This window comes from Oncorhynchus mykiss, chromosome 27 (genome assembly GCF_013265735.2).
Source record: "Oncorhynchus mykiss isolate Arlee chromosome 27, USDA_OmykA_1.1, whole genome shotgun sequence".
Taxonomy (NCBI): domain Eukaryota; kingdom Metazoa; phylum Chordata; class Actinopteri; order Salmoniformes; family Salmonidae; genus Oncorhynchus; species Oncorhynchus mykiss.
The window spans coordinates 21335386-21357638 of NC_048591.1; the positions used below are offsets into that span (position 1 = coordinate 21335386).

Below are 22253 nucleotides of genomic sequence, written 5' to 3' on the forward strand. Positions count from 1 at the left end.
CCAGTCTGGAACAGATCCAGTGCTGGTGAAGCTACATGTAATCCAGACGATGAGAAGAAAACTGTACCTGCCTGCTATAGACTACCAGGGGTGCCAGATTGAACATGCACCTATAAAGCATTCATTAGAATGGGTCGAGTCCGGATGAACAGAAATACCATTTCATATGCAATAAATCCCCAAAACAAGTGAACGGTAAAGAGAGAGGGTGTTAGTATCTTGTCTTAGCCACAGTGCCTGTCTGTGACATGTGAACGCGTCAGTCCTTCGGTCTGTCTGTGGCTGTGGCATTTCAAGGCTGTCATGAGAGCCGTGTGGCCTCAGGCAGCCAGGCAGATGGTCAGACAGGACAGAGAGGGAGCACCTGTGCAGTCCCCCATGGCTGAAACCTAGACCATCTGACATGGGACAGCGTCCTGACCTCCCCGAGCTCTGAGCCCTGTGAGCAGGGGAGAGGAGGAGAAGGGGAGCTAGCTAATCTGGTAATTATGGCTGCCCCTGCTGCTAACTCCACAAGTTCCAGAAAGGATGAGAAGGAAAAACAAGAGATAACAAGAGTCAAGATAATTCCATGATCCCTCCTGCACTGAGGGCTGGCGGAAGGATCGAGGGGGAGATAGAGGATTCAGGAGGGAGAGGTGCACAGCTGTTCTGCGGATAGAGGGAGAACAGCTATCATCAGACAGACGGCCAGCTGAATTCTGGGCCATGGGCCGTGTGGTGTGTCTCACATAAAAGTGAAAGAGGGTTTCATCCCTCAGAAACTGCCCCTCTGATATTATACTGTAGCTTATTTTTTATATATATTTTTTTATTTAACCTTTATTTAACTGGGCAAGTAAATTGAGAACAAATTCTTATGTACAATGACGGCCTAGAAACAGTGGGTTAACTGCCTTGTTCAGGGGCAGAACAACAGATTTGTACCATGTCAGCTCGGGGATTCAATCAGGCAACCTTTCGGTTACTAGCCCAACCCTCTAACCTCTAGGCTACCTGCCACCCCAACACACACACACATTTGTGTGTCGGTTGGTGTTCTCTACCAGAGGATTATGATATGTGATAACTAAAGCAGATGGAACATCATACCAGAGCATAGCAACAAGCAATCACACACAGAGACAGATGCCCACAGTAGAGATGTACAGTACACAAGACAAGAATGCAAAACAACTAAAACACCAAAAGTGAAGACAGATTTCATCAGGTGTGAATATTCTCATCTAGGTCAGCTGGAGGTGTGTGTGTGTGTGTGTGCGCGCGTGTGCATGTGCATGTGTCCACTATCTAACCTCTCCAGCCACGAAGAAGAGCAGTGGTGTCTCCTCCTCCTTGGCTTTGTACTTAGCCATGATCTTCTCTGCGATTGGCTGGATCAGCTCCTTCGCCGGCTCCAGCTCTCCCTCCTCCTCCGCATCTGAACAAGAGAGAAACACAGGTGTCAAATGTATGAAAAGAGGATAAAGAGTAAAGGTTGAGAGAGATAATGTGTGTGTGAGAGAGAGAGTGAGACAGAGGAGAGTGAAAACTGGGTGTGAATGCATGAAGACCAGAGAGAGGACAGGATGAAGAGAGAAAGACCAGAGAGAGAGGACAGGATGAAGAGAGAAAGGCCAGAGAGAGAGGACAGGATGAAGAGAGAAAGGCCAGAGATAGAGGACAGGATGAAGAGAGAAAGGCCAGAGAGAGAGGACAGGATGAAGAGAGAAAGGCCAGAGAGAGAGGACAGGATGAAGAGAGAAAGGCCAGAGAGAGAGGACAGGATGAAGAGAGAAAGGCCAGAGAGAGGGGACAGGATGAAGAGAGAAAGGCCAGAGAGAGGGGACAGGATGAAGAGAGAAAGGCCAGAGAGAGGGGACAGGATGAAGAGAGAAAGGCCAGAGAGAGGACAGGATGAAGAGAGAAAGGCCAGAGAGAGGACAAGATGAAGAGAGAAAGGCCAGAGAGAGGACAAAAGGCCAGAGAGAGGGGACAGGATGAAGAGAGAAAGGCCAGAGAGAGGGGACAGGATGAAGAGAGAAAGGCCAGAGAGAGGGGACAGGGTGAAGAGAGAAAGGCCAGAGAGGGGACAGGATGAAGAGGGAAAGGCCAGAGAGAGGGGACAGGATGAAGAGAGAAAGGCCAGAGAGAGGGGACAGGATGAAGAGAGAAAGGCCAGAGAGAGGGGACAGGATGAAGAGAGAAAGGCCAGCGAGAGGGGACAGGGTGAAGAGAGAAAGGCCAGCGAGAGGACAGAATGAAGAGAGAAAGGCCAGAGAGAGGGGACAGGGTGAAGAGAGAAAGAAAAACAGCCATGAGAAAAAGGAGAGAAAGAATGTGCAGGACGGGAGGAGAGAGGGGGTGAGTGAACAGACAGATGAGTGAGGAGGCAAACGGAGGAGAGCAGATGGTCTGTGGTTGAGCCCTTTGGATCTGATCTTAGGGTGGCCTGAGGTCATCAGTGTGCACCCGGTCACTCCATTCTCACATTGCTTTATTATTGTGTCGTCTGGCCTGCTGGCTGTCCTGTCCACTTTGGCCTGAGCCACTTAGCAAAGCATGGCATCCATCTCTGCCATCTCTCTCACTGCTAACAGCTTAACAGACAGACAGACCATTTTCTTCTCATCCTTCTCTCTACCCTACTCTTGCATGTTCTCAAACTTTAAAATAGCATGCGGCCTTACAACTGATCTGTTCACTTTTACTACTTGCACAATATTCTTTAGAATGTACTACTCTACATAGTCAAAAGGATTGTTTTGGTAGAAACCAGCACTGAATGCTCCTCCATTCACCCACAAAGAGCACGAGGTAGGGCCTCTCGTGGAGGTGCACGGTAGGGACTGACATTGAAATGGTCATCCACTCATCTACTCACCCACAAAGAGCACGAGGCAGGGCCCCTCGTGGAGCTGCACGGCGTTGGACTCGCTGAGCTCCAGTACGGGCCTGGGGTGCCAGGGGAAGAGCCGACACTCTGGGTCATTCAGCACCTCCACACGGCCCTGTCGCGTGATCATGTGACCTTCCGTGTCCAGCAGAATAAGGGTGGGAATACCTGGGGAGGGAGTGTGGAAAAAAGAAAGTGAGAAAGATGGAAACGGAGAGAACAATCATGAATTGAAGATCTTGCTACTGCCACCTCACCCTCCTATTCTTCCATGTTTTCCAGTTACTCTCACCACATATGGCTGTCTCTCTCCCACTGTTTATCTGTGTGGTATGGAGGAGCTTAAAGTCCCTCAGAGGCTCTGACCTGCCTCTGCTCTCTCTCTCTCTCTCTCTCTCTCTATCCATTTCTCTGCTCAGACTCCCGCTGCGTTCCCTGTTCAGGAGATTTTTCATAACGCCCGACCCCTTTCTCTCCCACAGTCTTTCAGATTACAATGTCACTGCCGTATTAAACAGCCTTATCAGAAACAGACAGAGTGCATAGTGTGTGTTTGGCTGGGAGGAAGGGTGTGTGTGTGTGTGTGTGATGGGTGGGGGCCAGTGTGAATAACAGGGGTTTGAATGGGGAAGCGGGGCAGTATCGACTAGTCCTGCAAGCATTCTTAACATTCAGGCAGAAAAGGCAATGAGCCAGCACCTTGACTACAACCACACTACTCCCCTGTGGACAGACGGACAGACAGACTTGATGGTGGGGGCATTAGCGAGAGACGGGGGTGTGGGGGGGGGGGGGTAGGTTATAGAAAAAAAGCCTTGGGAAGAAGGAAAAAAAGGCAGAGCGAGAGAGAGAAATGACCCTTACTCAATGAGCGGGACAGTAAACTTGATTACCAGCCCACATTCCTTTAGCTTGAGGGCTATCTGTTCACTGTTCCCTACCCAGCACAGAACAACACACAGTAGAGCTGGCTGCCATTAGGCCGCTTCTCCACATCAACACATAATTTGGCCAGACAGTTAGTGTTTGATACTCACTCTGAGCCTCATGTCCAAGAGGACTACATTATATGAGTACAGGAGGAGACATCAGAGATAGTGTTGTACCTTGTATTCCGAAGAGTCTGTTGAGTCGTGACCGTCGGGCCTCGTCTGAGTATGGGACTGCCAACCAAGGCATCTCACTGAAGTACTGCTGAAAGGACTCCTCCGACCTGCGTTGGTTGACAAACACAAAACAACCCTTAGAGCCACTGTCAACTCTGTTTATTCAGTCCATTCAAATGTTTGTCCATTAAAATAACATCAAATGGATCAGAAATACAGTGTAGACATTGTTCATGTTGTAAATTACTATTGTAGCTGTAAAAGGCAGATTTTTTTATGGAATATCTACATAGGCCCATTATCAGCAACCATCACTCCTGTGTTCTAATGGCACATTGTGTTAGCTAATCAAAGTTTATCATTTTAAGAAGGCTAATTGATCATTAGAAAACTCTTTTGCAATTATGTTAGCACAGCTGAAAACTGTTGTTCTGATTAAATAAGCAATTAAACTGGCCTTCTTTAGACTAGTTGAGTATCTGGAGCATCAGCATTTGTGGGTTTGATTACAGGCTCAAAATGGCCAGAAATAAATAACTTTCTTCTGAAACTTGTCAGTCTATTCTTGTTCTGAGAAATGAAGGCTATTCCATGCGAGAAATTGCCATGAAACTGAAGATCTTGTACAATGCTGTGTACTACTCCCTCCACAGAACAGCGCAAACTGTCTCTAACCAGAATAGAAAGAGTGGGAGGCCCCGATGCACAACTGAGCGAGAGGACAAGTCCATTAGAGTGTGTAGTTTGAGAAACAGACGCCTCACAAGTCCTCAACTGGCAGCTTCATTAAATAGTACCCGCAAAACACCAGTCTCAATGTCAACAGTGAAGAGGCGACTCCAGGATGCTGGCCTTCTAGGCACTCAACGTGCCATTGGAACACAGGAGTGATGGTTGCTGATAAAATGGGCCTTTGTACACCTATGTAGACATTCCATTATTATTATATATATATATTTTTAAAAATCAGCCGTTTCCAGCTCCAAAAGTCATTTACAATATTAACACTGTATTTCTGATCAATTTGATGTTATTTTAATGGACGAAAAAAGTGTGTGTGTGTGTGTGTGTGTGTGTGTATATATATATATACACATACACACACACATACATATACACACACATACATACATATATATATATATATATATATATATATATATATATATATATATATATATATATATATATATATATATATATATATATATATATATATATATATATATATATATATATATATATATATGCGCGCGCGACAGAGCAACAGCGAGAGCGCGAGACAGTGTGTATATGTGTATGAAGGAAATACTGCATGAGTCTCACCTGTCAGCGCTGACGAACACCATCTCAAACTTCTGACCCAATTCCTTCACAGTGCGATATGATTCTACCAGCACCCGAGTCAGACTGCGGCATGGAGGGCACTGCAGGGACAACAAACACAGTTTCCAGAATTACCTATATTGATCTGTCTCTATATTGATCTGTCCCTATACAGCTGTATATGTATGTATATATACGCCCAATTTTTCAGTTTTTGATTTGTTAAAAAAGTTTGAAATATCCAATAAATGTCATTCCACTTCATGATTGTGTCCCACTTGTTGTTGATTCTTCACAAAAAAATACAGTTTTATATCTTTATGTTTGAAGCCTGAAATGTGGCAAAAGGTCGCAAAGTTCAAGGGGGCCGAATACTTTCGCAAGGCACTGTATATAAATAAATATAACATGGCCTTGGGTGTGTTTTCTGACTGACTCTCTGCAGTACATCACTCCAATGTTTCACCAGGAACCAGGACTAACATTTACATTTTGTTTCCTGGGCCATTCAAATGTGAGAACCTAAGTGCTCGGGATTGAACTCAGGATGGTCCTTGGCTTGGAGGCATTTGTTGTTGTGAGTGTGTATTTTGAGAGCCCTCTCAAGTCAAGCAGGGAGAATGACTTCATAGTCTCTGGTCTAGTGTGTGTGTGTGTTGTGTTCCCTCCATGAGTGCGTGCGAGCGTGGAGGAGCAGAGCGGCTGGCATTAAGATGGTATCAGAGTGCCAGCGGTGGCAGATCTGTGGCTGAAGAAAACAAACCAGACCAGTCTCACTCATCAGTCTCTCCCTCTTACAGTATATTTTCTCTATCCATTCTCCATTTCCTCCTTTTCTTTCTCAGCCTCAGTGACACAAACACAGCGCTCACACACACATAGCTAGTGACGAGGGTAAAGTCAGTGAGGAACTGGATCACCTACTCTATCCTGTCGAGGGTCACTTCAGGTTGTTGGTAAAAGTAATCCAATGGCCATTTCACGCTTGTGCTGGCCATTTCACGCTTGGAACTGTCTATTAATGGTGTGGTGAATTTACACTGTTAAGAGAGGGGAATGTAGCCTTAAAATAATACACATAACTATATCAAATTGTATTTGTCACATGCGCTGAAAACAACAGGTATCACAGGTACCTTACCGTGTTACCGTGAAATGTTGATTTACAAGCCCTTAACCAACAATGCAGTTCAAGAAAGAGATTTGTTTATTTAGTAAATATTTTCTTAAGTGAAAAATTAAATAAAAAGTAACACAAAATTAAATAAAAAGTAACAATAAAATAACAATAACGAGGCTATATACAGGGGGTACTGGTACCGAGTCAATGTGCGGAGGTACAGGTTAGTCAAGGTCATTTGTACATGTAGGTAGGGGTAAAGTGACTATGCATAGATAAACAAACAGCGAGCAGCAGCAGTGTACAAACAAAGGGGGGGAAGGGGTCAATGTAAATAGTCCGGGGTGCAATTTTATTGTTTGGCAGTCTTATGGCTTGGGGGGTAGAAGCTGTAAAGAAGTCTTTTGAACCGAGACTTGGCGCTCCGGTACTTCTTGTTTTGCGGTAGCAGAGAGAACAGGGATGGCAGGAAGCTTGGCCACATTTATGTACTGGGCAGAAGGCATTACCCTCTGTAGCGCCTAACGGTCAGATTCTGAGCAGTTGCCATACCAAGCGCTGATGCAACCGGTCAGGATGCTCTCGATGGTGCAGCTGTAGAACCTTTTGAGGATCTGGGGACCCATGCCAAATATTTTCAGTCTCCAGAGGGGGAAAATGCATTTTCGTGCACTCTTCACAACTTTCTTGGTGTTTTTGGACCATGATAGTTTGTTGTAGATGATGTGGACATCAAGGAAATTTAATCTCTCGACCCGCTCCACTACAGCCCCGATGTTAATGGGGGACTGTTTGACCCTCCTTTTCCTGTTCTCCACGGTCAGCTCCTTTGTCTTGCTCACATTGAGGGAGAGGTGGTTGTCCTTGCACCACACTGCCAGGTCTCTGATCTCCTCCCTATAGTTTGTCTCATCGTTGTCGGTGATCAGGCCACCACCGTTGTGTTGTCAGCAAACTTAATAATGATGTTGGAGTCGTGCTTGGTCACACAGTCGTGGGTGAACAGGGAGTACAGGAGGGGACTAAGCACGCACCCCTGAGGGGCCCCAATGTTGAGGATCAGCGTAGCAGATGTGCTGTTGCCTACCCTTACCACCTGGGGGCAGCTTGTCAAGAAGTCCAGGATCCAGTTGCAGAGGGAGGTGTTTAGTCACAGGGTCCTTAGCTTAGTAATGAGCTTTGTAGGCACTATGGTGTTGAACGCTGAGCTGTAGTCAATGAACAACATTCTCACATAGGTGTTCCTTTTGTCCAGGTGGGAAAGGGCAGTGTGATGATGGTATTGATGTGAGCCATGACCAGCCTTTCAAAGCACTTCATGGCTATCGACATGAGTGCTAAGGAGCGGTAGTCATTTAGGCAGGTTACCTTTGATTTCTTGGGCACAAGGACTATGGTGGTCTGCTTGAAACATGTAGGTATTACAGAGTCGGTCAGGGAGAGGTTGAAAATGTCAAGTGAAGACACTTGCCAGTTGGTCCACCATGCTCGGAGTACACGTCCTGGTAATCCGTCTGGCCCCGCAGCCTTGTTAATGTTGACCTGTTTAAAAGGTCTTGCTCACATCAGCTACGGAGAGCGTGATCACACAGCCGTCCAGAACAGCTGGTGCTTCAGTGTTGCTTTCCTCGAAGCGAGCATAAAAGGCATTTAGCCTGTCTGGTAGGCTTGCGTCACTGGGCAGCTCGCGGCTGGGTTTCCCTTTGCAAGCCCTGCCACATCCGACGAGCATCAGAGTCAGTATAGTAGGATTCAATCTTAGTCCTGTATCGACGCTTTGCCTGTTTTATGGATCTTTTGAGGGCATAGAGGGATATCTTATAAGCGTCCGGATTAGTGTCCCACTCCTTGAAAACGGCAGCGGCAGCTCTAGCCTTTAGCTCGGTGCGGATGTTGCCTGTAATCCATGACTTCTGGTTGGAATATGTACATACGGTTACTGTGGGGACAACGTCGTTGATACACTTATTGATGAAGCTGGTGACTCAGGTGGTATACTCCTTAATGCCATTGGATGAATCCCGGAACATATTCCAGTCTGTGCTAGCAAAACAGTCCGGTAGCGTAGAATCTGCGTCATCTGTCCACTTCCGTATTGAGCAAGTCACTGGTAGTTTTTGCTTGTAAGCAGGAATCAGGAGGATAGAATTATGGTCAGATTTGCCAAATAGAGGGAGAGGGAGAGCTTTGTATGCATCTCTGTGGAGTAAAGGTGGTCTAGAGTTTTTTCCCCCTCTGATTGCACAGGTGACATGCTGGGAGAAATGAGGTAAAACGGATTTAAGTTTGCCCGCATTAAAGTCCCCGGCCACTAGGAGCGCTGCTTCTGGATGAGCATTTTCTTGTTTGCTTATGGCCTTGTACAGCTTGTTAAGTACGGCCTTAGTGCCAACATCGGTTTGAGGTGGTAAATAGACGGCTACGAAAAATATAGATGAAAACTCTCTTGGTAGGTAGAGTACCTCATGATAAGCTGTACACCACACTACCTCAGGCGGGCAATACCGAGACTTCCTTAATATTAGACATTGATCATCAGCTGTTATTGACAAATAGACACACACCACTACCGTCTTACCGGACGGAGCAGTTTTGTCCTGCGAATGCATGGAAAATCCAGCCAAATGCATATTATCCGTGTTGTTGTTCAGCCACGACTCTGTGAAACATAACATATTTCAGTTAATGTCCAGTTGGTAGAATAGTCTCGAACGGAGCTCATCCAGTTTATTCTCCAGAGATTTCACATTGGCCAGATGGTAGAGGCGGGTTACGCACTCGCTGACGAATTCTCACAAAGCACCCCGATCTCCGCCCCCTGTACCGCTGTCTTTTCTTCACTCAAATGACAGGGATTTGGGCCTGGTCTCGGAGAAACAGTACATCCTTCGCGTCGGACTCATTAAAGAAAAAAATCTTTGTCCAGTTCGAGGTGAGTAATCGCTGTTCTGATATCCAGAAGCTCTTTTTGGTCATAAGAGACGGTAGCAGCAACATTATGTACTAAATAAGTTAAACAATGCATAAAAACACAAAATCGCAAAGTTAGTTAGGAGCCCGTAAAACGGCAGCCGTTCCCTCCGGCTCCATTGTCTTAGCTTTGTAATTATATACAGTGAGGGAAAAAATATTTGATCCCCTGCTGATTTTGTATGTTTGTCCACTGACAAAGAAATGATTAGTCTACAATTTTAATGGTAGGTTTATTTGAACAGTGAGAGGCAGAATAACAACAAAAAAATCCAGAAAAACGCATGTCAAAAATTTTATAAATTGATTTGCATTTTAATGAGGGAAATACGTATTTTACCCCTCTGCAAAACATGACTTAGTACTTGGTGGAAAAACTCTTGTTGGCAATCACAGAGGTCAGACGTTTCTTGTAGTTGGCCACCAGGTTTGCACACATCTCAGGAAGAATTTTGTCCCACTCCTCTTTGCAGATCTTCTCCAAGTCATTAAGGTTTCGAGGTTGATGTTTGGCAACTCGAACCTTCAGCTCCCTCCACAGATTTTCTATGGGATTAAGGTCTGGAGACTGGCTAGGCCACTCCAGGACCTTAAAGTGCTTCTTCTTGAGCAACTCCTTTGTTGCCTTGCCCGTGTATTTTGGGTCATTGTCATGCTGGAATACCCATCCACGACCCATTTTCAATGCCCTGGCTGAGGGAAGGAGGTTCTCACCCAAGATTTGACGGTACATGGCCCCGTCCATCGTCCCTTTTGATGTGGTGAAGTTGTCCTGTCCCCTTAGCAGAAAAACACCCCCAAAGCATAATGTTTCCACCTCCATGTTTGACGGTGGGGATGGTGTTCTTGGGGTCATAGGGAGCATTCCTCCTCCTCCAAACACAGCAAGTTGAGTTAATGCCAAAGAGCTCCATTTTGGTGTCATCTGACCACAACACTTTCACCCAGTTGTCCTCTGAACCATTCAGATGTTCATTGGCAAACTTCAGACGGGCATGTATATGTGCTTTCTTGAGCAGGGGGACCTTGCGGGCGCTGCAGGATTTCAGTCCTTCACGGCGTAGTGTGTTACCAATTGTTTTCTTGGTGACTATGGTCCCAGCTGCCTTGAGATCATTGACAAGATCCTTCCGTGTAGTTCTGGGCTGATTCCTCACCGTTCTCATGATCATTGCAACTCCACGAGATGAGATCTTGCATGGAGCCCCAGGCCGAGGGAGATTCTTTGTTTCTTCCATTTGCGAATAATCGCACCAACTGTTGTCACCTTCTCACCAAGCTGCTTGGCGATGGTCTTGTAGCCCATTCCAGCCTTGTGTAGGTCTACAATCTTGTCCCTGACATCCTTGGAGAGCTCTTTGGTCCTGGCCATGGTGGAGAGTTTGGAATCTGATTGATTTCTTCTGTGAACAGGTGTATTTTATACAGGTAACAAACTGAGATTAGGAACACTCCCTTTAAGAGTGTGCTCCTAATCTCAGCTCGTTACCTGTATAAAAGACACCTGTGAGCCAAAAATCTTTCTGATTGAGAGGGGGTCAAATACTTATTTCCCTCATTAAAATGCAAATCAATTTATAACATTTTTGACATGCGTTTTTCTGGATTTTTTTGTTATTCTGTCTCTCACTGTTCAAATAAACCTACCATTAAAATTATAGACTGATCATTTCTTTGTCAGTGGCCAAACGTACAAAATCCCTCACTGTATGTACATAATTACCTCAATTACCTCATACCCCTGCACATGGACTTGGAACTGGTACTCCCTGTATATAGCCATGCTATTTTTACTCATTAATGTTATTCACTGTGTATTTATTCCTCATGTCACTATTTCTATTTTATCTTTAACTCTGCATCGTTGGAAAAAGGACCTGTAAGTAAACATGTCACTGTTAGTCTACACCTGTTGTTTGTGAAGAATGTGACAAATAAAATGTACAAATTTGTATTGGTTTGGAAAGTGGACCAGTCAGTGCGTTATGGCTTGGTGCTGACTGGTCTCTGGAGCTGAAGGCAGCACTGGCAGCTGGAGGGGCATCTGTGGCCTGTGTGTGTGTGTGTGTCATCAGCTGAGCTCATCAGTGACACAAGCCTTTCATGCATCACCAAGTCACGACCTTCACACGGATGGGCAAGCCCAGCACTGACAGAGACAATGGATCGGACGCTCACTTTAAAAGGGCACTAGTTGGTGATGACAGCAAGGAGTGGAATAACTAGCTACTGTAGTCCCAGACAATGGAAATCCCCTAACAACTCTGTCCATTCCTGGCTACCGGCTGCTGTGTTTCCTCCCGCTGTGCCCTGCCGCCCCGCCCTGGCTTTCACCGATGCCTTTGTTTTCATAAGGCTAGTCCTCATATCGGGGGCAGCTGGATGCCTGAAAAGGAAAATGAGGGTCCTTTCCCTCCCTCCCTGCATGTGTGTGTCCTTCCCGGCCTCCACCCCACCACTTACCCAGTGTGCTGAGAAGTACACTCCCACATAGTGGCCCTCCAATGAGCTGATGTCTGTTGTCTGCCTGTTGTTCCTGAGCAGAGGGCCGGCCACCACCTCTGCAAAGGGCTTGGGCCCCCAGGGGAACTCCAGGCCTGAGAGGGGGGGGGGGGGGGGGGGGGGGGAGGAGGAGGAGGAGGAGGAGGAGGAGGGAGAATTAGGGTGGGAGGGAGGGTTTGGTGTTGGGGAGAAAGGATAGAGAGACAAGGGTCTGATTACTGAACAGAGAAGAGAGCTTTTTCTGTGTGTGAGAAACTCCCCATTCAAAACCAGAGCACTCTCTCCATCCCCCTGGCACAGCTATTAGATATTAAATACATGCACATGTGCCCAGCATTTGTCATACAAACGTCTAAACCCAGTGTGCCTCCTACTCACAAGCTCTTTTGTAATCCATGTCATCTGTGTTTGGAAATGGGACCGCACAACAGATGCAAAATTAGATTTGAATGCCATGCTTTTCAATTTCCCATACAGAGACAGGGAGCGCTGCCAACCTTACTCCCTTTCGTTTCTTTTTCAAGGTGTCTTCATTGTTAGTGTCAAGCACTAGAGATGCATTTGGGAGGACCAAATAATAAGGTGTAATCATAAATAAAGTGCTGTAGGCAGGGCTGTAAAGGTTCCTTTATGTGGGCTTCCCTCTATAGGCCTTCATTAGACAGGGCTGTAAAGGTTCCTTTATGTGGGCTTCCCTCTATAGGCCTTCATTAGACAGGGCTGTAAAGGTTCCTTTATGTGAGCTTCCCTCTATAGGCCTTCATTAGACAGGGCTGTAAAGGTTCCTTTATGTGGGCTTCCCTCTATAGGCCTTCATTAGGCAGGGTTGTAAAGGTTCCTTTATGTGGGCTTCCCTCTATAGGTCTTCATTAGACAGGGCTGTAAAGGTTCCTTTATGTGGGCTTCCCTCTATAGGCCTTCATTAGACAGGGCTGTAAAGGATCCTTTATGTGGGCTTCCCTCTATAGGCCTTCATTAGACAGGGCTGTAAAAGTTCCTTTATGTGGGCTTCCCTCTATAGGCCTTCATTAGACAGGGAAGTAAAGGTTCCTTTATGTGGGCTTCCCTCTATAGGGCTTCATTAGACATGGCTGACACATCCCCACTGCCTCTGCTGCTGTATCCTTTTATTGTTGTCCCCATTCACACTGTAAAAGTGCACTCCTTCCTGGTGCTGCAGGCAACTTCTCCTCCACTCCGCCACTCAAGACAGCTAGGCCTTTTCACAACGCTGAAAGAGGGTCCTGAATTCTCAACCACCCTCCCCTTTCCCCCCCCCCCCCGCAGCCCACCTCAAACTCTTACTACCCCGCCTGTAACCCCCGTCTCCCTTCCTCACTACAACACAAACACACCCCTTTTCTGCTACCGCTACCCTCTCAGAGTTGTTAAAGAGGAGGGGATGGATGAATCTCTTCTTTACCACATCTAGTTGGTGTTAATGAATCATGGGAATGATAGTGTGCAGTCTACTGTGGGCTGGGATGGAGACTGGGATTCATTAAGCAGACAGACAGAGGATCTGTCATACAGTTCAGCTCGTGAAATCCATTCCCCTGCACCACGTGTTCTACTGCCACCATGCCTACTCTCTCCACTCTCCCTCACAATTCAATTCAAGTGCTTTATTGGCATGGGAAGCATATGTTAAATTTGCCAAAGCAAGTGAAGTAGATAATAAACAAAACTGAAATAAACAAATGTACAGTAAGCATTACACTCACAGAAGTTCCAAAATAATAAAGACATTTCAAATGTTATATTACATCTACAGTGGGGCAAAAAAGTATTTAGTCAGCCACCAATTGTGCAAGTTCTCCCACTTAAGATGAGAGGCCTGTAATTTTCATCATAGGTACACTTCAACTATGACAGACAAAATGAGAAAAAAAATCCAGAAAATCACATTGTAGGATTTTTAATTAATTTATTTGCAAATTATGGTGGAAAATAAGTATTTGGTCACCTACAAACAAGCAAGATTTCTGGCTCTCACAGACCTGTAACTTCTTCTTTAAGAGGCTCCTCTGTCCTCCACTCGTTAATTAATGGCACCTGTTTGAACTTGTTATCAGTATAAAAGACACCTGTCCACAACCTCAAACAGTCACACTCCAAACTTCACTATGGCCAAGACCAAAGAGCTGTCAAAGGACACCAGAAACAAAATTGTAGACCTGCACCAGGCTGGGAAGACAATCTGCAATAGGTAAGCAGCTTGGTTTGAAGAAATCAACTGTGGGAGCAATTATTAGGAAATGGAAGACATACAAGACCACTGATAATCTCCCTCGATCTGGGGCTCCACGCAAGATCTCACCCCGTGGGGTCAAAATTATCACAAGAACGGTGAGCAAAAATCCATGAACCACACAGGGGGACCTAGTGAATGACCCGCAGAGAGCTGGGACCAAAGTAACAAAGCCTACCATCAGTAACACACTACGCCGCCAGGGACTCAAATCCTGCAGTGCCAGACGTGTCCCCCTGCTTAAGCTAGTACATGTCCAGGCCCGTCTGAAGTTTGCTAGAGAGCATTTTGATGATCCAGAAGAAGATTGGGAGAATGTCATATGGTCAGATGAAACCAAAATATAACTTTTTGGTAAAAACTCAACTCGTTGTGTTTGGAGGACAAAGAAGGCTGAGTTGCATCCAAAGAACACCATACCTACTGTGAAGCATGGGGGTGGAAACATCATGCGTTGGGGCTGTTTTTCTGCAAAGGGACTAGGACGACTGATCTGTGTAAAGGAAAGAATGAATGGGGCCATGTATCGTGAGATTTTGAGTGAAAACCTCCTTCCATCAGCAAGGGCATTGAAGATGAAACGTGGCTGGGTCTTTCAGCATGACAATGATCCCAAACACACCGCCCGGGCAACGAAGGAGTGGCTTCGTAAGAAGAATTTCAAGGTCCTGGAGTGGCCTAGCCAGTCTCCAGATCTCAACCCCATAGAAAATCTTTGGAGGGAGTTGGAAGTCTGTGTTGCCCAGCAACAGCCCCAAAACATCACTGCTCTAGAGGAGATCTGCATGGAGGAATGGGCCAAAATACCAGCAACAGTGTGTGAAAACCTTGTGAAGACTTACAGAAAATGTTTGACCTCTGTCATTGCCAACAACGGGTATATAAGTATTGAGATAAACTTTTGTTATTGACCAAATACTTATTTTCCACCATAATTTGCAAATAAATTCATTAAAAATCCTACAATGTGATTTTCTGGATTTTTTTTTCTCATTTTGTTTGTCATAGTTGAAGTGTACCTATGATGAAAATTACAGGCCTCTCTCATCTTTTTAAGTGGGAGAACTTGCACAATTGGTGGCTGACTAAATACTTTTTTGCCCCACTGTATATACTGTGTTGTAATGATGTGCAAATAGTTAAAGTACAAAAGGAAAATAAATCAAACATAAATATGGGTTGTATTTACAATGGTGTTTGCTGGTTGCCCTTTTCAGGTCACAAATTCACAAATCTTTCTGCTGTGATTGCACACTGTGGTATTTCACCCAGTAGATATGGGAGTTTATCAAAATTGGTTTTGCTTTCAAATTCTTTGTGGAAAGGCATTCCAGTTTGCTCAGTTTTTTTGTTAATTATTTGACACATTGGAAGTAATTAACTTTTTGTTTTCTCATGATTTGGTTGGGTCTAATTGTGTTGCTGTCCTGGGGCTCTGTGGGTTCTGTTTGTGAACAGAGCCCGAGGACCAGCTTGCTTTGGGGGCTCTTCTCCAGGTTTCTCTCTCTGTAGGTGATGGTTTTGTTATGGAAGGTTTGGGAATCGCTTCCTTTTAGGTGGTTGTAGAATTTAACGTCTCTTTTCTGGATTTTGATCATTTGCGGGTATCGGACTAATTCTGCTCTGCTTGCATTATTTGGTGTTTTACGTTGGACATTGAGGATATTTTTTCAAAACTCTGCATGTAGTCTCAATTTGGTGTTTGTCCCATTTTGTGAATTCTGGGTTGGCAGGCAGATCCCAGACCTAACAACCATAAACGGCAATGGGTTCTATTACTGATCTGAGTATTTTTAGCCAGATCCTAATTGGTATGTCACATTTTATGTTCCTTTTGATGGCATAGAAGGTCCTTCTTGCCTTGTCTCTCAGCTCGTTCACAGCTTGGCGGAAGTTACCTGTGGCGCTGATGTTTAGGCCGAGGTATGTATTGTTTTGTGTGTCATCTTGGGCAACGGTGTCTAGATGGAATTTGTATTTGGACCTTTTTTGGAACACCCCCTCTCTGACTAGTGGGCCTTTCTCATGTTGTGCAATTAGGGCTCTAAAGAGCAGGATGTCAAAGTATTGTGATTTTTTTTGGCCATGAGAGGACATCCTCTCATGTACCAGAAAGGAATGCAAGTCTGCTCTTGCGAACAGGCAGTCTCCCACTTAAAAGCTGGGAAATTATAGGTCTGCAGATGTGGGAATAAGAAAGGGCACTTTATAATATTCATGCAATACAAGAACAGGACACAAATTGAGAAATATGGAATATGGAAGGATGTGGCACAGAAACTTCACAATAGGAAATTCTGACAAGGCATTTATCATGTAATAAACTGTATGCTTGTTTGCACGTGTGTCTCTCTGTGTTCTGGCGCAGTCCTCATTGCTGAGGCTCAGTCTGACTGAGGAGATTTACCTTTGGGGTCATCTCTCACCACCAGTAGTCCGTTCCGACACAACACCTTCCCTGTGGCTGCATCCACAAACACCAGCGAGGGAATACTGGTCACCTTGTACTTGTTCCACAGCTTCATCTGGACAGACAGAGAGGACAGAGGAGAGAAATGGGAAATATGCAGTTAGTATAAGACACCTATGCTCTGGTTAATCGTCCGAGCAACAGGAATAGAAAAAAACAAATAAAAAAGTAATTGAATGTCGTACATCTTACTATAGTTGTTTTCCATCTAGTTTATAAATAATTATTTATCAGACATCAATTGATATCCATAAGTTTATAGGACAACAGCCATTTTCACTATAATTACACCAAAAGTGCAGAAGAACCAGTATCTATTACCAAGGCAAGCCGTTTCTCTGAAGTATAAAGGGACTACAAAATGAGCCAGGTTGAATAAAACAGCAGCAGAGACGCAGCCTGCGGTAAATTAGATGAAGGCTAGAATCACACTAACTAGCTAACTTTAAACTTTAAAGTAACTGGCATTCACAAGGAGCGTTTCGCCCCTGCTGTGATGTCATGAATCAAATTTTATTGATCATATACACATGGTTAGCAGATGTTAACGCAAGTGTAGTGAAATGCTTGTGCTTCTAGTTCTGACAGTGCAGTAATATCTAACAAGTGATCTAACAATTCAACAAAAACTACTTAACACACACAATCTTAAGTAAAGGGATGGAATAAGAATATGTACATATAAATATATGGATGAGTGATGAGCGAGCAGCATAGGCAAGATGCAATAGATGGTGTAGAATACAGTGTATACATATGAGATGAGTGCAAGATATGTAAACATTATTAAAAAGTGGCATTATTAAAGTTACTAGTGATCCATTTATTAAAGTGGACGATGATTTTGAGTCTGAATGTAGGCAGTCTGATGGCTTTAGAAGCTGTTTTTCAGTCTCTCGGTCCCAGCTTTGATATACAGTGGGGAGAACAAGTATTTGATACACTGCCGATTTTGCAGGTTTTCCTACTTACAAAGCATGTAGAGGTCTGTACATTTTTATCATAGGTACACTTCAACTGTGAGAGACGGAATCTAAAACAAAAATCCAGAAAATTACATTGTATGATTTTTAAGTAAATAATTTGCAGTTTATTGCAAGACATAAGTATTTGATACATCAGAAAAGCAGAACTTAATATTTGGTACAGAAACCTTTGTTTGCAATTACAGAGATCATACGTTTCCTGTAGTTCTTGACCAGGTTTGCACACACTGCAGCAGGGATTTTGGCCCACTCCTCCATACAGACTGTCGCTGGGCAATACGAACTTTCAGCTCCCTCCAAAGATTTTCTACTGGGTTCAGGTCTGGAGACTGGCTAGGCCACTCCAGGACCTTGAGATGCTTCTTACGGAGCCACTCCTTAGTTGCCCTAGCTGTGTGTTTCGGGTCGTTGTCATGCTGGAAGACCCAGCCACGACCCATCTTCAATGCTCTTACTGAGGGAAGGAGGTTGTTGGCCAAGATCTCGCGATACATGGCCCCATCCATCCTCCCCTCAATACGGTGCAGTCATCCAATCCCCTTTGAAGAAAAGCATCCCCAAAGAATGATGTTTCCACCTCCATGCTTCACGGTTGGGATGGTTTTCTTGGGGTTGTACTCATCCTTCTTCTTCCTCCAAACAGAGAGTGGAGTTGAGACAAAAATATAGTTTTTTGGTCTAATCAGACCACATGACCTTCTCCCATTCCTCCTCTGGATCATCCAGATGGTCATTGGCAAACTTCAGATGGGCCTGGACATGCGCTGGCTTGAGCAGGGGGACCTTGCGTGCGCTGCAGGATTTTAATCCATGACGGCGTAGTGGGTTACTAATGGTTTTCTTTGAGACTGTGGTCCCAGCTCTCTTCAGGTCATTGACCAGGTCCTGCCATGTAGTTCTGGGCTGATCCCTCACCTTCCTCATGATCATTGATGAGGTGAGATCTTGCATGGAGCCCCAGACCAAGGGTGATTGACCATCATCTTGAACTTCTTCCATTTTCTAATAATTGCGCCAACAGTTGTTGCCTTCTCACCAAGCTGCTTGCCTATTGTCCTGTAGCCCATCCCAGCCTTGTGCAGGTCTACAATTTTTATCCCTGATGTCCATACACAGCTCTCTAGTCTTGGCCATTGTGGAGAGGTTGGAGTCTGTTTGATTGAGTGTGTGGACAGGTGTCTTTTATACAGGTAACGAGTTCAAACAGGTGCAGTTAATACAGGTAATGAGTGGAGAACAGGAGGGCTTCTTAAAGAAAAACTAACAGGTCTGTGAGAGCTGGAATTCTTACTTGTTGGTAGGTGATCAAATACTTATGTCATGCAATAAAATGCTAATTAATTACTTAAAAATCATACAATGAGATTTTCTGGATTTTTGTTTAAGATTCCGTCTCTCACAGTTGAAGTGTACTGATTATAAAAATTACAGACCTCTACATGCTTTGTAAGTAGGAAAACCTGCAAAATCGGCAGTGTATCAAATACTTGTTCTCCCCACTTTACCTGTACTTACCTCACCTTCTGGATGGTAGCGGGGTGAACAGGCAGTGGCTCGGGTGGTTGTTGTCCTTGATGAACGTTTTGGCCTTCCAGTGACATCGGATTCTGTAGGTGTCCTGGAGGGCAGGTAGTTTACCCTCGGTGATGCGTTGTGCAGACCGCACCACCCTCTGGAGAGCCTTACGGTTGTGGGCGGTGCAGTTGCCGTACCAGGCAGTGATACAGCCCGACAGGATGCTCTCAATTGTGCATCTGTAAAAGTTTGTGAGGGTTTTAGGTGACAAGTCAAATTTCTTCAGTCTCCTGAGGTTGAAGAGGCGCTGTTGTGCCGCCTTCACCACACTGTCTGTGTGGGTGGACAATTTCAGTTTGTCTGTGATGTGTATGCCAAGGAACTTAAAACTTTCCATCTTCTCCACTGCTGTCCAGTCGATGTGGATAGGGGGTGCTCCCTCTGCTGTTTCACGAAGTGCATGATCATCTCCTTTGTTTTGTTGACGTTGAGTGAGTTTTTTTTCCTGAAACCACACTCCGAGTGCCCCTGAGTGACCTCCCTGTAAGCGGTCTCGTCGTTGTTGATAATAAAGCCCACTTCTGTTGTGTCATCTGCAAACTTGCTGCCTGAGTTGGAGGTGTGCATGGCTGCGCAGTAATAGGTGAACAGGGAGTACAGGAGGGGGCTGAGCACGCACCCTTGTGGGGCCCCAGTGTTGAGGATCAGTGAAGTGGAGATGTTTCCACCTTCACTAATAAGAGCAACATAACGTAAAAAGAGCAGAAAAATCCACACTTGATAAAAACCTTTTGTCACCGACTCTGCACTATACCCCATAGAAATACAAATCACTTAATGTAGCCTTTCTTCGAGTGAGGAAAAAACTGTAAATTATTCTGTCTATTCAATAAAGTATGTGAAGAAAGCATACCTCCACAGGAATTAACATTAATTATACTGGACAAAAATATAAACACAGCATGCAACAATTTAAGATTTTACTGAGTTACAGTTCATATAAGGAAATCAGTCAATTGAAATGAATTAAATTAGTCCCTAATCTATGGATTTCACCTTACTGGGAATACAGATATATAACAGCTGGTGCACGATATCTAAGGAGGTCTCGAGCTATTGCTCGCCTAAGGTAGAGTATCTCATGATAAATTGTAGACCACACTACCTACCTAGAGACTTTTCATTTGTATTGTTCATAGCTGTTTACAAACCACCACAGTCAGAGGCTGGCACTAAGACAGCACTGAATGAGCTGTATTCCTCCATAAGCAAACAAGAAAACGCCCACCCAGAGGTGGCGCTCCGGGGTCTTTAATGCAGGGAAACTTAAATCCGTTTTACCAAATTTCTAATCAGCATGTTAAATATGCAACTCTGGACCACCTATACTCCACACACAAAGATGCATACAAAGCTCTCCCCTCTTCATTCCTGCTTATAAGCAAAAATGTAAGCAGGAAGCACCAGTGACTAGATCAATAAAAAAGTGGTCAGAGGAAGCAGATGCTAAGCTACAGGACTGTTTTGCTAGCACAGACTGGAATATGTTCCAGGATTCCTCTGATGCCATTGAGGAGTACACCACATCAGTCATTGGCTTCATCAAGAAGTGCATCGAAGACGTCGTCCCCACATTGACCGTACGTACATACCACAAACAGAAGCCCTGGATAACAGGCAACATCCGCACTGAGCTAAAGGCTAGAGCTGCCGCTTTCAAGGAGCGGGACTCTAACCCGGAAGCTTTAAAGAAATCTCGCTATGCCCTCCGACGAACTATCAAACAGGAAAAGCATCATTACAGGACTAAGATTGAATCGCACTATACCGGCTCTGATGCCAGCTGAGTGTGGCAGGGCTCGCAAACCATCAGACTACAAAGGGAAGCACAGCCGACAGCTGCCCAGTGACACAAGCCTACCAGACAAGATAAACTAATTATATGCTAGCTTTGAGGCAAATAACACTGAAACATGCATGAGAGCATCAGCTGTTCCGGAAGACTGTGTGATCACGCTCTCGGCAGCCGTGTAAGACCTTTAAACAGGTCAACATTCACAAGGCCGCAGGCCAGATTAATTACCAGGACGTTTACTGCGAGCATGCGCTGACCAACTGACAAGTGTCTTCAATTACATTTTCAACCTCTCCCTGTCCGAGTCTATAATACCAACATGTTTCAAGCAAACCACCATAGCGCCTGTGCCCAAGAACACTAAGGTAACCTGCTTAAATGACTACGACATGTAGCACTCACGTCTGTAACCATGAAGTCCTTCGAAAGGCTGGTCATAGCTCACAACACCATTATCAACACCCAGAAACCCTGGACCCACTCCAATTTGCATACAGCCCCAACAGATCCACAGATGATGCAATCTCCATTACACTCCACACTGCCCTTTCCCACCTGGACAAAAGGAACACCTGTGAGATCGCTATTCATTGACTACAGCTTAGCATTCAACACCATAGTGCCCTCAAAGATCATCATTAAGCTAAGGACCCTGTGACTAAACACCTCTCTCTGCAACTGGATCCTGGACTTCCTGACAGGCCGCCCCTAGGTGATAAGGGTAGGTAACAACACATCTGCCATGCTGATCCTCAACATAGGGGCCCCTCAGGGGTGCGTGCTCAGTCTGCTCCTGTACTCCCTGTTCACTCATGACTGCAAGGCCAAGCACGATTCCAACACCATCATTAAGTTTGCTGATGACAACATTGGTAGGCCTGATCACCGACGAGACAGCCTATAGGGAGGTCAGAGACCTGGCCATGTGGTGCCAGGACAACAACCTCTTCCTCAACGTGATCAAGACAAAAGGAGATGATTGTAGACTACAGGAAAAGGAGGACCGAGCACACCCTCATTCTCGTCGACGGGGCTGCAGTGGAGAAGGTTGAGAGCTTCAAGTTCCTTGGTGTTCACATCACCAACAAACTATTATGGTCAAAGCACACCAAGACAGTCGTGAAGAGGGCACGACAAAACCTATTTCCCCTCTGGAGACTGAAAAGATTTGGCATGGGTCCTCAGATCCTCAAAGGGTTCTACAGCTGCACCATCGAGAGCATCCTTACTGGTTGCATCACTGCCAGGTATGGCAACTGCTCGGCCTCCGACCGCAA

The 22253-nt window shown here is 45.2% G+C and overlaps 1 protein-coding gene across 1 annotated transcript in view; it reads right to left on the bottom strand.

The window, feature by feature from the left end:
* The window catches only part of LOC110507127 (nucleoredoxin), an 86482-nt gene that overhangs the window by 8103 nt on the left and 56126 nt on the right, over positions 1–22253 (bottom strand). The window contains exons 2-7 of the mRNA XM_036965791.1: positions 16558–16675; positions 11861–11994; positions 5308–5408; positions 3982–4088; positions 2864–3043; positions 1296–1420 (exon numbers count right to left, since the gene is read on the bottom strand). Coding sequence (XP_036821686.1) covers positions 1296–1420; positions 2864–3043; positions 3982–4088; positions 5308–5408; positions 11861–11994; positions 16558–16675 — 765 coding nt within the window. The remainder of the gene's footprint in view (positions 1–1295; positions 1421–2863; positions 3044–3981; positions 4089–5307; positions 5409–11860; positions 11995–16557; positions 16676–22253) is intronic.